Raw genomic sequence first — 15,788 nt, 5'->3', positions numbered from 1 at the left:
CAGAACTTGTGGCCAATACGGTGGATCCGATATTGTATATGTAAACTAAACTATGTTTTATTTTAGCAGGTAAGGCCCACTGAGCTATATAGCTCTTTTTCAGAAGCGACCTGGCCACAAATGATAGCTCAACGAAGTGGCTCATCACGTGGAAAATAACAGCAGCCAAATACTCCAAACGCGTGATGTTGATTCTAAATGTGGAGGGAAAAACTGGAGGACTCGGAGAAAAACCCACGCGACCATTGACTGCAAGTATCACCGTATCACGGCAGCCCTGACTCCAAGCCTCTCCCTTTCCCACCCTGCGCGCACCTTGGGCGAGATGTAGCAGTAGACCTTCTTGGCTTTCCTCATCTTGTCGGCTAGCACAGTGGGGGAGGTGGGCAACGCGGGAAGCCACGTGGCCGCTGCCGCCGCGGAAGCCGAGGGTCCCGGCGTGGCGGGGGGCGACTCGGGGGGCCCCGTGGGGGGCCCGCAGTCTGGGAGGGCCCAGTGGATGTGCGCGTAGCTCGGCACCTGCTGCAGGAAGGCCTCGTGGTACACAGACAGGCCCGTGCGCTGCACGTTCTTGTCCACTTGCGCCACCTCCTCATCTGTGGTCACGTGAGCAGGACAACGGAAGATAAAGTGTAAACGAGCATGGTTATGGCGACAGACCAGGGTCAGGGTTAGGCTTTAGTGTCAGGGTTATGAATAGGAATTGGGCTTATGGGTCAGGGCTAGGAGTTGGTTTATGGGTCAGGGTTAGTGCTATGGTGAGCTTTACGTGTTGCTCCTCATCAAAAACCGCTGGAAGTCCGGGGTCAGGCTGGTGGTCGGGTTCGGGATGAGGCTCATAGTCGGCTCGTGGTGGGGCTTGGGGTTGGGCTGAGGGTCAGGCCCAGGCCCGGGGTCGGGCGTCACCGGTGAGGACGATGATGTCGAAGTCCCCGTTGGCAAGCGGCTGGCCCCCGCGGTGGGTGATGCGGGCGCGGAAGCAGCCCACGTGCTGCACCTCAACACGCAGCGACAGCTGGCAGAGTGCAGGTGCCGCATGCAACTCATACGAGTAGCACACACCCCCCGGGTACACCTCGTTCTCCACCGCGCCCAGCTGTGCCACACACAAAAAGACCCCCCCGTGTAGCCTTTTACAGACTGTTGGGGCAAGTGCTGTTAGCGAGCACCTATGAAGGCCGCACACATAAGCACACACAACACGGGCACACATACACACAGACAACACGCAGGCGGAGACGCGTGTGTTACGCGCAACAACAGGAAACAAGCGTGGGCAAAATACACGCAATGTACTGGCAGATGCTCGCGACGTACACACACACGCGTGTTTTCATGTGCGTGTGTGTTCATCGGGAGCGGCAGTGCAGCGGTTAACGCGCTGCGCTATGAACCCAGCGACCTGAGTTCGATTCTCGCTCATGGCCAACACCAGTGTCGATTATTTGAACCGCTACTGGGCCTCCCCTAGGTCGACTCAGCCTCAAATGAGTACCTGGTGCGGTGCGTAAAAAGATCGCTAATGGAGAGAAAAAGGCGGTCGTGTGTGGTCCTGGCCAATCCACCCCCTCATGTACCGTTCCGGTCTTCATAGGTGCTCGCTAACAGCACTTTTCCCAAGCCTGCTCAGGTTATACGGGGGATCTTTGTTTTGTCTTTGTTGTGTACACATGTAGGTACATGTGTGTGTACATGTGTGTGTACATGTACACACACATGTACCTACATGTGTGTGTACATGTACACACACATGTAGGTACATGTGTGTGTACATGTACGTGGGGAGCGGTAGTGTAGCGGTTAGCGCGCTGCGCTATGAACCTGGCGACCCGGGTTCGATTCTCGCTCACGGCCAACAACAGTGAGAATTATCTGAACCGGTCCCGGGCCTCCCCTAGGTCGACTCAGCCTCAAATGAGTACCTGGTGCGGTGTGTATACATCGCCGCTGGGGAGACAAAGGCGGTCGGGCGTGGTGCTGGTCACCCACCCCATCGTGTACCGTTCCGGCCTTCATAGGTGCTCGCTAACAACACTTGCCCCTACAGTCTGTTAAGGCTATACGGGGGATCTTTGTCTTTGTCTTTGTACGTGTACCCAGACCTGTACATGTGTGTCTAGGTATGTCTGTGTGTATGTAGAAGCGGTAGTGTAGCGGTAAGTGCACCGTGCTATGAGCCCGACGAACCGAGTGCATCTCCCGCTCAAGGCAAACACCAACGATAATTGTTTAAACAAGTCCTGGGCCTCCCCTAGGTCAACTCAGGTTAAAATGAGTAGTTGGTTTGGTGTGTATAAACATCAGCAGCACCGGGGAGGCAAAGGGTGATACTGGCCACCCACCCCGCCTCATGTGCCGAGAGTAGCACCTTCCTAGGCACTACTATCTCACAGCACTTGCCCCACACGTCTGTTCAAGGCTATCCGGGGGGGGGTCTTTGTCTTTGTGTGTGCATGCGTGCGTACGTGCGTGCGTGCTTACGTGCGTGCATGCGTGTATGTGCGTACGTGTGCATGTGTGTGTGCGTGCGTGCGCATGTGTCTGCGTGTGTGCGCATGTGTGTGTGTGCGTGCGTGTGTGCGTGCATGTGTGCATGTGTCTGCGTGTGTGTGCATGTGTGTGTGTGTGCATCTTTGTCTTTGTGTGCGAGCATGTGTGTGCGCGTGTGTGTGTGTGCGTGTGTGTGCGAGCGTGTGTGTGTGCGTGTGTGCGTGTGTGTGTGTGCGTGTGTGTGTGTGTGTGCGTGCGTGTGTGCGTGTGCGTGTGTGTGTGCGTGTGTGTGTGCGTGTGTGTGTGTGCGTGCGTGCGTCTGTGTGCGTGTGTGTGTGCGTGCGTGTGTGTGTGCGTGTGTGTGCGTGTGTGTGTGCGTGTGTGTGCGTGTGTGTGTGTGTGCGCGTGTGTGTGTGCGTGTGTGTGTGCGTGTGCGTGCATGTGTGTGTGTGTGTGCGAGCGTGTGTGCGTGTGTGCGTGTGTGTGTGCGTGTGTGTGTGTGCGTACGTGTGCATGTGTGTGCGTGTGTGCGTGTGTGTGCGCGCCCCACCGCTGTGAGGGAGAGGCTGTAGGCGTCCTCCTCTTGGAGCCCCACCGCCGTGCGGTTCCCGAACTCGTCGTGCGGCGTCACCGTGAGCGTGTGCAGCTCGCCCTGGCGCAGCACCAGCGTGGACAGGTGGTGCAGCACACGCGTCTTGGAGGGCACCACGGGGCCTGCGGGATGGGGGGGGAGGGGACACACAGCCGCGAGACGCAAGCCGTGACCGCACTGCGTGGGTTATCGTGCGGAGCTCCTAACTGCCCCAGGTCTCGACAGCTTCTTCCTGGAATTGAGTTCACTTCACGAGCTGGCAGATTTTTCGGCAATTTGAATCGAATTCCGGAAGAAGCTCCCAGCGCACGGAGCGAAACGTCGGGTGTCAGAATCTGAATATTTATTGACACTGGAGGAATCCGATGAGCTGTAAAGCTCTTTTATCAGATGTCCAGAAGGGGCCGGGTCAGAACGTGACAACGATGTCGTGCCGCGCGGAACAACCCGGCAACACGTCGGAGAGCTGTACCGCCGATAACAGGGACGGCGTTTAGATTATTGCTACTATATATTTCAACATATGGCGAAAAGCCACTTCGATGAGCTCTTATCATGTGTTGCCAGGTCGCCTCTGCAAAACAACTCGGTTGGCTTTACCTGATAACTAGTTTAGTTTATCCAGCAGTCAAGTGCCAAAAGGCCTGTTAACATGTACACGTGAATCAGTGGTCACGTAACAAAAAACCCATCGGCAAGTAAATTGACTACTCTAAACAGAAGACGACGTAGATGAACAATGAACACATTGTTCAAACATAATTTATACGTTTACATTACCCATTTTGTGGTTTTATCGGGATCACTCCACCAACCAGCACCGCCCCACCATTACCGAAGCTGATCAAAAACTGACTTGCAGTGTTCATCCGATGGATAATTACTATTTAACAAAAATATATTTTACCAGCTAAGGCCCACTGAGCTCTACAGCTCTTTTTCAAGTGACCTGGCCACAAATGATAACTCAACAAAGTGACATCACGTGGAAATGTATCGCAGTCAAATACTCTAACTGCATGTTTCTAAACATGGAGAAAAAATCCAGAGGACCCGGTGAAAAATCCACATGCCCACGGGGAGAACATGTAAACTCTAAAAATACAGGAGTCAGGGTTGGGATCGAACCCACGACCTCCTGTATACCAGGCGAGGTAGTGAACATCTCGTCACCATGGTGCCCCATCTCTGGTCTGTCACGCCACCATGACAGACCAGAGATCAACCCCTGCCATGGTAATGGTAAATCTCTACTAAACTAAAAGACCATCAGAGAGGCTCTGGATTCGGGAGATCCGCAATGCAGCCACCACCCGTTTCCCAGCAGCGTGGCTTTGCTGCGCTCCACCCGCGAGCCGCGCGGAGCGACGCGCGTGTGACAGAAGCGTGACGTACCCGGCGAGAATGAGCGCAACGCGGGGCTCCCGTCGACGTGCCGCCCTGCGACTGTCACCGAGATCTGGTAGCGCCCAGCCCTCCGCACCGTGAACGCCGCCCTCAACGTGTTGCCCGACGTCACTTCCTGCGCTTCGCACTCCGCCGCCGCCACCGGCGCCGCCGCTGCAGTCTCCTCCCCCTCCTCCTCCTCCCCCTCCCGCTCCACCTCCTCGGATGCCGTGTCGGCTTCGTGAGCGGCCGAGAAGAAAGAGGCGGCCGACACGTCCTGCGCCAGCGGCACGTTCATGCCCAGGTCGCAGTGGCGCACCGACATGATGGGCATCGCCACCTGGTGCAGTGGGCACGGCTGCCCGTTCTTGTAGAACAGCTGTGGGAAGTGACAGAGAAGGGGGGGGTAACGCCGGAGTTACCCTCAAATCAAATCAACGGCACATGAGGCTCTGTGTTTTGGGATGCGCTTAGCGTCCAGGTTAGAGGCATTAAGGATAGGGTCATGGTTGTGTTTTATGGTTTTATCTGAGGAAGAGGGTTGTGGTTAGACTGAGGGTTGAGTGAGGGTTACGGATTAGTATTGAATCTTATGGTAATGACTAGGGTTAGGGCTAGGATTAAGGTTGGGGATCAGGTTAGGGTTAGGTTTAAAGTTACAGTTCGGGTTAAGGTATTGTCTTAGGGTTAAGGGTTTAGGGTCACGTTCAGCATTATGGCTAAGGTTAAGGTGAGGTTTATAATTATGGTTCGGGTTGAAGCTTTGTCTCTGCACTCGAGTGTTAGGAGTTGAGGTGACGGTGAAGGTTAGGCTGCTGCTCAACTGGTCACTTCTGAACAAACCGCCATATAGCTCAGTGGGCCTCACCTGGTCAAATAAAAAAATAGTTTAATTTTAGTTTAGGGTTGAGAGTCAGGATTAAGTTTCTGGATTGAGGCTACGGTTACGCTCGTGGTTCGGGCGAGGTAGTCGTGCCACCCAACCTGCAGGCTGAAAGTCATGGTGTGGCCCACGGGGTGGGGGTCGTCCCAATCACAGAGCAGGCGGCAGCTGCGCGGCTCCACGTAGTTGCCCCGCACGTAGTCGTAGAGGCTGCGCGCCTGCGGCGCCGGGTCCACCTCATCGCGCCGCCGCAGGAACGAGGAGAGGCGCAGGAAGAGCTCCCACGCCACGATCGCTGTCACCACCGTTGCCAGCACCACCGACACCCCCATGCCTGCACCGACCCGCAGCGGGAGAGGGGGGTGGCGAGAGGGCGAGGGGGTGGGGTGCGAGAGCGGGGGTACAGAAGGGTTGTCGTTAAAGTTAATAAGAATTAAAGTTGGGGTGAACATGAGTTGGGGGAGGCCTAAATCGTTACATGTGTAATGACAGGGTGACACCTGCTGGCCTGAAAGGGTCATTACGGTTAAAGCTGCATTACCTAACGCCTTATTATGAAGGGGCGTATCTGGAATAAAGGTGAAGGGCGGAGTCAGTCGAGAAGCTCCAGGAACCATCCCGAAGGGTCTAGAAGGTTCTAGAAAGGGGGCGTGGCCAGAGGGGGAGCTTGGCCACTCCAGGAGCACCGGACCAGAGCTTTGGGGCTGTTAGCGTGGGGTCTGGGTCCTGGTTACGTCACTGCCGTCGTCATCTCTTCGTCTTCGACCACGTGGCTGTTCTTCTGCGGGACCAGCTCCGTCGCCGCCGCTACGCTCGTCGAGCAGCCAGCGTAGCGCGGGACGGAGAGGGGCTGCGTGTTAGAACAGCCTGGGTGGAGCCGCGTCACGAAGTGTATCGCCCTGTGTGCTCTTAATAAATAAGAAGCCTTCCTACTAGACGTGTGTCGGAAGTTGCTCACTACACGTGTCTAATGATTGAGGTTAAAGCGTTAAGGCTAGTGTTAGGGGTTAGGGTTAGTCCTAGTGCTTGGGTTATGGGTAAGCATTTAGCTAGGATTAAGAATTAGCCTAGGATTCATGCTGATATAAGAAGTATGGGTACAGTTAGGCTAGTATTATAAACCTGGTCTAGTATTAGAGTTGAGTAAGGGGATATTAGGGTGACAATAAGTGCAAGTCTGAGTGCTCGTGCTATGAGTATGGGTGTTATGAGTGTTGGTGCCATGCGTATGGGCTTGGTCAGAGCTATAGTCATGACGAGGACTATGGCATAGTGGCAGCCTGTACACCCACCGGTCTCCCACGTCTCCCCCATGGCTCTGCGCACCCACTCCAGCGCCCGCTGCCACCTGCTCGCAGTTCGGCCGTTATCGCGACGACGGGCGGGCGTCCCGGGCGGACGCTCACGCCGGCGCCGCTCACCGCTTTCCCGCAGAGGCACCAAGGGTAGCGACAGCAGTGCGCTCAGCAGCGGCGGTGGCGCCAGCAGCCCTCGCAACCTGGGCACACAAACACACGTGGCGCGGGTGCGCGTTCACATCTATAGAAACACACATGCGGGCACAACAAAAAAAAACCGCCGCGAATCGCCACTAAAGCGGTGGCGACATCACCACGGCCCTTGTGCCACGCTAGGTGCACCTTGAGGCCATGTGAAGGTTGAAGTCTCACTGGCTGGCCACGAAACAGACACAGGAGCGAGAGGTTGACTGAGATGACTGGAAGTACCACCTTTGCTCCCCCGCTGTGCCGACTTTCTGCGTTTTAGCCGCCCGGCGACTTTAGAGTATTACTTTCTCCTGAACGAAGCTTCAAACCCACGTCGGAGATCCAGCACGCCCAGCCTGGTTTAATGGGCCGGCTTGACACGTTGTCTTCGTGGTGGCATTTTTACTCTTTGCCTTGCTCACAGCTCATCTGTGCATCGACGCACGCACGCACGCACGCACTCACAGCCATCGCGACACGCGCGGCTCGGCCAGCTCGCTCATGCGCGGCTGTCCTCACATCCGTGCGTGTTGCCAGCGTGGTCTGCTCGACTGCGGCTTCCAGATATGGCAGTTTTGCTTCCTCTCAGTCAAACTAACCACAAACTGATTTTTGCGTTTTGTTTGTTGTCCTTCCTCCCCGTACTTCCGATTAGCACAGTTGGCTACGTATGGCGTGAAAGAAGTTCAACAAATATTACTTATGTAGTGAGTTCAACCGAGTTGCAGACGTACTCTTGGAGGCAACGCATTTATTTAACACCAACACACGGTGTAACTGCCCCTTAACAGAATAACATCCTATAGTGGTGACCACCAGGCTAACTACACTAATTACAACGTCACTAGCTACTACGGACCGGAAACCACAGCTCGGGTCCAGGTCCACGTGTTGGAGACTCGGTAGAATGTGGAACGTAGACGAAGGTTGATTCAGGATGAATAACAACGCCGGTCCCTCTAGGGGACCCGGCTTATATCCTCTGCGGCGTGGCTGGCTCCACCCTTGGCCACGCCCATCTTCCAGAATCCTCGAGCAGGATCTGGACCCCGACCACATGACCACCCCGAGTCCCCACTTAGGGCCCCTTTGTAGACTTAACTGGTCACGTGTCCTCTCGGGTCAACCGGAGTGCCATGGCCTCTAATAACCTCATTCCTACCGCCGGCACAGCCGCATCCTATCCTGTAGGGCTGGCACTGCACGCCAAGCTGGTGCCATCGAGCGCTATCCATCAGCGCTCACCGAGCCCCTCTATGGCCGGTACTCCACCCACACCGCTGTGGTGTCCGCGGTGTCGTTACACCGCACGCCGTGCCTCCCGAGGGCCGGCACTACACAGTGGTATCCCGCGGTGTCACTACACTTACATTGACGTCTGCCTAGATGGATGCGCCACAACTCATTCGAGCGGTCCGTGTATTTTTCACACGACCTTTGTGTTATCCACCAAGACCTACCTCAAATGCTGGAGGTTAGGGGGTCCGTGTTACTCTCAGAACTAGCGCTAAGGTTTGAATTAGGTTGAGGATAAGCATTGCAGTTGATGATAGGGTAATAACAACACTACACTTGATGCAGCAAACCTGGCTGTGATGGTCCCACCTGATGACGGAGACTTGTGTTGCCTCCGAAACGTCGTGATTTTATTGTTTCATTTTTATTAATTTTAATTTCATTTTTTACCTACGTGACTTTACCGAAAGAACTAAGAGTATGAATCCTTGCAGTCACGAAAGCTTCAAATCTAGAATGCTATAAATTTCCACGTGATAAGCCACTTCGTTGCGCTATCATTTGTGGCCAGGTCGCTTCTGAAAAATAAGCTATTAGATCAGTGGGCTTTACTTGGTAAAACAAAAAAAATAGTTACATTTGATTTATATATATTTACGTTTTGGGAATTTACTTCACTTTCCTATACTTTGCACTATCACGTGTCTGTATTGTTTGTTGTTGTAACGTTCTGACCCGCCACGACTGGACATCTGTGAAAAAGAGCTTATAGCTCATCGGATTCTTCTGATATAAATAAATATTCTAATTCTGTAATGACAGCAAACCATCCTGTGGCCATGAGCTGTGATTTTAAAGGTGAATTGGCAGGCTTTAATTTACACAAGTAAATATTAACCGATGTACTGCCGTTGTCTGTTGCAAAAATGCAATAAAACCCACATCAAGTTGTTTCATAATTAACATCCAAGATTCACCAACAAAGCGGAAGATGTAAAGCCAAACAGTGCTAGTGATGAAACTGCGACAGAAGCCTCTGGTGGCGAGACGTCAACTTTGCAACAACTACGGGATCTGTCAAAAGCAGGAAACCTATGGCAGCAAAGAAGGAGATTGTGAGCAATAACAGCATTGGCCGTGATGACCGCACCATGACCTTAAACAACCGTGAGTTTTTATATATGTACAGTCATACCTCGGTATACGACTGTTTTGGAATACGTCGAATTTGGTACACGTCGTGTTTTGACGAGAAAAATATGTCTTGGGATACGACGTCTTGCTTGGGATACGACGCGCTTGCTAAAACTTGTATGGGTCGGGATGAGTCACCGCGTAAAGTATCCGCGTACACAATACTGTGACGGCTCTAACAAGCCGTAACAGTATTGTGTGGAATGACCAGACAATGTCACAGTTCAGGAACATTCTTAGAAGAAGGCAAAAACAAACTTCAACGGACAGGTTTTTAGTAAAACTCAAACCTGGTGAGCCTCAACCAGGTCCAAGTCAAGAAAAAGACAGAAAAGAGAAAGAGGAAAAAACCCTGAATTTCAGCTTCCTGAAGTTTTAATGGAAGGGGAGTCTCCTTCCAAAAAATAACTATCAACTCCTCTCAGCAAGGTAAAGTGACGTTACATTTTATTTTTATTTCCATTTATGTTAAATTATTTGTGCATTTATTTTCATTTATGTATACATTTGAGTAATAAGTAGTGTCTAAATTATTTTATACAACCCCATTAATGTATAATATGCTATATAAAATATAATTTCTTATACTCTGGGTATCTACGTCATTTTCGGTATAAGTCCGACCTTCTGGAACGAATTAACGACGTATACGAAGGTACCACTGTATGTTCAACTTCTTTCGCACCACATATAGATAACCGTGCTAATCGGGCGTGCGGGGGAAGGACAACCAACTAAACAATAAAATCAGCTCTAAATAAATTAGTTTTCAATCTTGATTTAAAAGTGCAAAGCTCGAGTGATAAGGTAATATCGGAAGGAAAGGCGATACAGTGATCGTCTTTGTTCAATGGCCAACCAATAAAGGATTGCATTTCACAAGAGTCACGTGGGTCTTATGCCCACCAACGCCACTGCATGCGAGTATGGACAACGTCGTGGTGCATGTTGCACAATACGTTACTAAATAGGTCAAGGGTATTCGCTCGCTCACTTTTGAAGCGCATTTATACGTTGTGTTTCATACGGATATAATCATTACTCTGTTTTGCTTTCTATGTTTTAGGTAATACAAGTCACTCTTGCAAAGAAGACCATCCGGATCTGTTGAGATCTCACCTGGTTAAACAAATAAACTTGACTTGACCTCTACATTTTTTTTGTGAATTTCTGTTTCCTCGAAGTAACACGAAACCCATTTGGTTTATTGTAGCCCTTTGGTCAAATTACGCCCGGAGCTTAAAGTGGCAGCACCGAGCCATTTGGGGATTCACCCCAATTGACTTGGGGTGGATGACTCTGATCTCGGTAAACCGCGATAAGATCGCACCTCGAACACCACTGCCCGCCTCTGGGAATGCCCCGCCAGCCTGGGACAGAGACCACCTGTCCGGTTGGAGATGGTAACGGGCGCTTGGCTACCAGGCGCAGAGAAATTCGAGCTCCAATGACACCTCGCATCGCAAAAACATGAAGAGCAGTCACGAGGCGGTGTCGCTGTCGACAGCCTCGCTGTTCTACAGAACTCGTCATTGCACATGAAGGCAGTGCTTCTCAACCTCTCTCATTCCACCGCACCGCTCACACTGTCAAGCTTGCCTGATCTTTGCGGCACGCCGAACCAAAACATCACCGTGGGCCCAGGTGTGCGAGTGGGAATGCATTGTAGCCGAGAGAGAATTCACGATACCTTGCTTAGACTAATCTCGCCGAGAAACAATGAAATCAAGTGGCACTGGCAAATTCCGGGTCAAGAATTTGCCCAACTGTGTGAGTGTGCATCTCCGTATATCTGTATATGCCTCCTGTGTCTCGGTGTGTGTCAGCGTTGTCGTGTCTCCGCGTGTGTCTCCATGTCGTGTCCGTTTGCCCACCTGCGCATGCACGACCGAGGGAGTCGTGAGGGCTGGGGGTGTGGGCTGATGGCCCCGTCTGCTGCCGTACTGCACCGCGACCAATGGAGAGGGGAGGTCAGGAGGTCAGGGGAGCTTGAGGTTCTTTCCTTCCCTATAATTCTGATAATAGCGCAGCACGCCTGGGACTTGCCACGGCACACCACACAGGTCGCGATGCACTGCGCTGAGGTATAAAGTGTCAAGCACTGTAAGAACAAAGGCCTCCGACACAGTGCCGGCCGAATGCTCGTGTGAGCGAGCAGGCAGACGTTGACATTAATGCCAGGCTACTCATCACTATATTAAAGCCGACTTTTCCAATAATCGTAACGATGCTGACATTCGTGATGAGGGCGCGGGTTACGAGCAAGCCCACCCCGCAGGCACGGTGACATCAGGTCAGCGATGAAAGGGCACGGGGTGTTCAAGACCAGCCCGTCGTTGCGATTGACTGAGGTCGCTGAGAAAATGTAGCTACACCTTTCTTCGCAAACACGGAGACTCGTAACGATAGCCATCACGTAGATACCAAAAAATAATGTATTCATTTACACGTAAGTTAATCTATTGATTTATTCATTTACGGAATTTGTGTGAAGTGGATACGCCTCATAATGGCTGTGTCAAAGCACTGAGTCTGCACAACTAAGATTCTGCGTTTTCCAACACAGGTCTGGGTCGCCTGTGCTTAAACCGGGTTTGCAAGTAAATCGCGTTGATGATGTCAGCTGGGTACAAGAATGCGGTGCGTCAGGGTTCAACACTTAACGCAGTTATGAGTGTGAATGGTTGTAAGCGCATACAACTGACATTCCGTAGAACTTCTAGATTTGAAGCTTTCGTGACTGCAAGGATTCATACTCTTAGTTCTTTCGGTAAAGTCACGTAGGTAAAAAATGAAATTAAAATGAATAAAAATACGTGACTTTACCGAAAGAACTAAGAGTATATTCCGTGGAACATCTTTTTAAAAAATAGAGGTGCCAAATATAGTGGTGTGTGAGAGAGGCGGCTAAGCCTGTTGTAAGACATAAAATAAAACAAGAGCCTATGGGTATTCGAAAGCAATATTTTGCAAAGAACCATTTGTTTTCTAAAAGACAACACACACGTCAGTGGCCCTAAATCTGTGGAGACAATTCCACGTTTCTATGGCAGAAGCCAGTCTTTCCTTGGAAAGACTTTCCAGAGAGAGTGAAACCCATTTGATCAACGCAATATCGATGACGATGATGAATGAGTCAACATGCAGCCTGGATTCTTGGACTCACAATTCGGGAATGTTTTGCTTGCAACTTCCTGCTTTAGAAATGATGTGCCTCCAGTTACTCTCCATTGGACATACGAAAGAAAACACCATCATCACCGCAGCCCCACTCACGTGAAACATCAACAACACATCCGCGAATGCTGCCGACCACAGCTTTAACACCAAGTAATTCTTTCCGGGGCAGTTTAAACCCAAAGCGAGCTCGCCGCAGTTACATCTGTCCAAGGAAAAACACATGGCTAGAGAAGCACTGCATCCCGTGAATTATTAATTAGGGGTAAACCCCTACAATTTACTCTGCACTCTGGCACTCAGGGGGCATGATCCAGCAAACAATGTCATACAATCCCTAAGATTCACACACGTCAAGTAGCAGCCAGTCAACCGAAAGACAAAGTTAGGGCACCTGCATCTGAAAATGAAGGGTTCGAATACTGGTCTGTTGGGGCTTGACCATCAGTATCATCCCCGCAGGGTGACGTGAGATGAGTCCCACTTTGTGGGAAGTCAACTGCGGTCATCCCACGGGTGACATTGTTTGCTTGCCCGTAAACATTTCCTGGAAACAATGTTTTGTGAGTGTGACATATTTCTCCATTGACTCCAGGTCACAGAAATGTAGGAGTACAATACTCTGACATTACAGCATGTTTAGTTTATAAGGAGGACTTTATGAGCTGGTTTCAACTTCATCGAGTTGCATCGGCTACGTGTGGCCCACTGAGTACAAGTATATGTGAGGGATTCTCCTGGCACCATACAGGTTCTGAGAGCTACTTGACAATATTTCACCACAAAGCCAGCCCGGGTTGTTTACCGCGGGGAGCATAGACGTTGCAGCAAAGATGGATATGGCCCAATCCCATGAACGTATTCACAGTTTGGATTGTCGATAAATGGGGTACACGTTCTCTCATCCACGTCTTCCTCTTTCTGTCTCCCAGTGTAATCCCAAGCATGTCACTGCAGACAACACTCCCTCATTAACATAGCAGTCCTTCCACATACAATAGTGTTTTTACACATCCCATCAGCAACACTGCCTGCTGGGACTGTAAGGCCGTGTGACCGATGAGATGTGTGTAAAAACGATGTTTTATTCATACCTTGAGACAGTGATATGAACGAGACGTATTGTCCGCTTATTCACAATGTTACTGATATTCTTCACACCAATGAATTATTCTGGACTTTTCGGCAGCAGAGGCAAGTCACCCGTGGACATTCGAAGCAGCGCATAGCAACAACAGCTTTAAACATTACGTTTCCTCCGCCGATCCAACAAATTACTGCCGCAATTCACTAAGAGGATTTGCCAATTCGCTTTACACAGCTCAAAGGAAAATCCACAGCCAAGTTTGGAATCAATACAATGAACAACCACCGAACAAAACACCGGCATGTACACGTACGTCGCATTTGATTTACACCGCGCGTACGCAACCCTGCTAATCGGATGTGTGGGTCGGTGGGGGGGCAAATGCACGCTGGCTGCAAAATACATTTAAGCAACCATGTAACTTACACATTGTATGCGGTTTCAGACAAAGTGGTGGGCATCGGCCTCAGCTGTGAAAGCCACTGCAGGGATGAGCAGGACCCCCCCAACCTCCTCCCCACGCCGTGTCGCGGTAACCGGTGTCACTTGACCATACTTCACCACGCTGGTGAGTGCCGGGACAGGTGAGAGGCAGCGAAGGCTAGACGGCGGTGGGGGGGGGGGCAGAGGGGGTGGCATAGAAGTGCAATACAACAACGTGCTGTACATGAACGCAGCGGTCAAACATGATGCGAATCGAGCGAGTTATTGTTTGTGAATCGTGAGGATGTTGCTGCTTTTCGGGCAGACTCTCGCCATCATACAGCAGAGGGTGACATTCACCGGGGAGAGACGGAGCGGCGGTGATGAGTGAACTCACAGAGAGAGTGGACCAGAGGTGGTGGACCAGAGGTGGCGGACCAGATGCGGACGGGAAGATTGGCAGGGTGGCCAGCACGGGCAGGAGGAGGAAAGGTGCTGGCGAGGGAGGAGGAGGCACGCACCGCAAAACTCCCGGAGCAGAAGTGAAAGCGGAAAGGGCAAGACGCAAGGAGGGCCGGGGGAGGGGGGTAGGAGTGAGTGTGTGTGTGTTAGTGTGAGACTGTGTGTGTGTCAGTGTGAGACTAGGGGTGTGTGTGTGTCAGTGAGACTAGGAGTGTGTGAGCATGGAGTGTGTGTGTTAGTGAAAGACTAGGTGTGTGTGTGTGTGAGTGAAACACTAGGGGTGTGTATGTGTCAATGTGAGACTAGGAGTGTGTGTCAGTGTGAGACTGGGAGTGTGTGTGTGTATGTGTCAGTGTGAGACTGTGTGTGTGTCAGTGTGAGACTGGGAGTGTGTGTGTCAATGAAAGACTAGGGGTGTGTGTGTGTCAGTGAGACTAGGAGTGTGTGTCAGTGTGAGACTGAGAGTGTGTGTGTGTATGTGTCAGTGTGAGACTGTGTGTGTGTCAGTGTGAGACTGGGAGTGTGTGTGTCAGTGAAAGACTAGGGGTGTGTGTGTGTCAATGAAAGACTAGGAGTGTGTGTCAGTGTGAGACTGGGAGTGTGTGTGTGTATGTGTCAGTGTGAGACTGTGTGTGTGTCAGTGTGAGACTGGGAGTGTGTGTGTCAATGAAAGACTAGGGGTGTGTGTGTGTCAGTGAGACTAGGAGTGTGTGTCAGTGTGAGACTGAGAGTGTGTGTGTCAGTGAAACACTAGGGTTGCGTGAGCATGGAGTGTGTGTCAGTGAAACACTAGGGGTGTATGTGTGTGTCAGTGAGAGACTATGAGTGTATGGGAAGGAGTGAGACTAACAAAGTGTGTGAGGCTAGGAGCGCAAGAGTGAGACTTATGAATGTGTGAGGTTTGGAGTGTGAGTGTAGGAGTGAGACGAGGGGATTGCGTGAGACGAGGGGGTGTGGGGGTTAAGACAAGAAGTGTGTGAGGCTTCTCATGTTTACCTGCCTTGTTCAGCTCCCTCTATTCGCCTGGATGAACCTTCACTGGTGTTCGTGTGGACACATCGACTCGCGCCGACGTGACTCGATGCGTGCTATAATGTACTAGCGCCAAGTACCCGGCGTTACCCGGGCGAAAGAGACAGACACACACACACCGACTTACACACAGACATCGACACACACACATAGAAACACATGGACTTACACGCACACACACATATGGACTCACACACAGACATCGACTTTAGACACACACACACACACATGTAGTCACACACACAAATCGACTCACACACACACCGACTTACACACAGACATCGACACACACAAATAGAAACACATCGACTTACACGCACACACACACATATAGACTCA

General features: G+C 51.3%; 1 protein-coding gene across 4 annotated transcripts in view; it reads right to left on the bottom strand.

The window, feature by feature from the left end:
• The window catches only part of AREL1 (apoptosis resistant E3 ubiquitin protein ligase 1), a 44,061-nt gene that overhangs the window by 24,287 nt on the left and 3,986 nt on the right, over nucleotides 1–15,788 (bottom strand). The window contains exons 2-10 of one of the 4 annotated variants that reach the window (XM_061568461.1): nucleotides 13,959–14,133; nucleotides 12,435–12,491; nucleotides 11,143–11,211; nucleotides 6,644–6,849; nucleotides 5,453–5,685; nucleotides 4,478–4,847; nucleotides 3,041–3,204; nucleotides 907–1,096; nucleotides 316–596 (exon numbers count right to left, since the gene is read on the bottom strand). In XM_061568461.1, coding sequence (XP_061424445.1) covers nucleotides 316–596; nucleotides 907–1,096; nucleotides 3,041–3,204; nucleotides 4,478–4,847; nucleotides 5,453–5,685; nucleotides 6,644–6,849; nucleotides 11,143–11,211; nucleotides 12,435–12,491; nucleotides 13,959–13,993 — 1,605 coding nt within the window. In that variant the 5' untranslated portion in view covers nucleotides 13,994–14,133. Of the gene's footprint in view, nucleotides 1–315; nucleotides 597–906; nucleotides 1,097–3,040; nucleotides 3,205–4,477; nucleotides 4,848–5,452; nucleotides 5,686–6,643; nucleotides 6,850–11,142; nucleotides 11,212–12,434; nucleotides 12,492–13,958; nucleotides 14,134–14,352; nucleotides 14,371–15,788 lie in introns of those variants that run through there. The other 3 variants (XM_061568462.1, XM_061568465.1, XM_061568464.1) reach the window with 3 other exon arrangements.

This window comes from Lethenteron reissneri, chromosome 41, assembly GCF_015708825.2.
Source record: "Lethenteron reissneri isolate LAM-NWPU_2019-01 chromosome 41, ASM1570882v1, whole genome shotgun sequence".
In the NCBI taxonomy this organism is placed as follows: domain Eukaryota; kingdom Metazoa; phylum Chordata; class Hyperoartia; order Petromyzontiformes; family Petromyzontidae; genus Lethenteron; species Lethenteron reissneri.
Note: the sequence above shows the minus strand (reverse complement) of the source record. Positions and strands in the feature narration are given on the sequence as shown.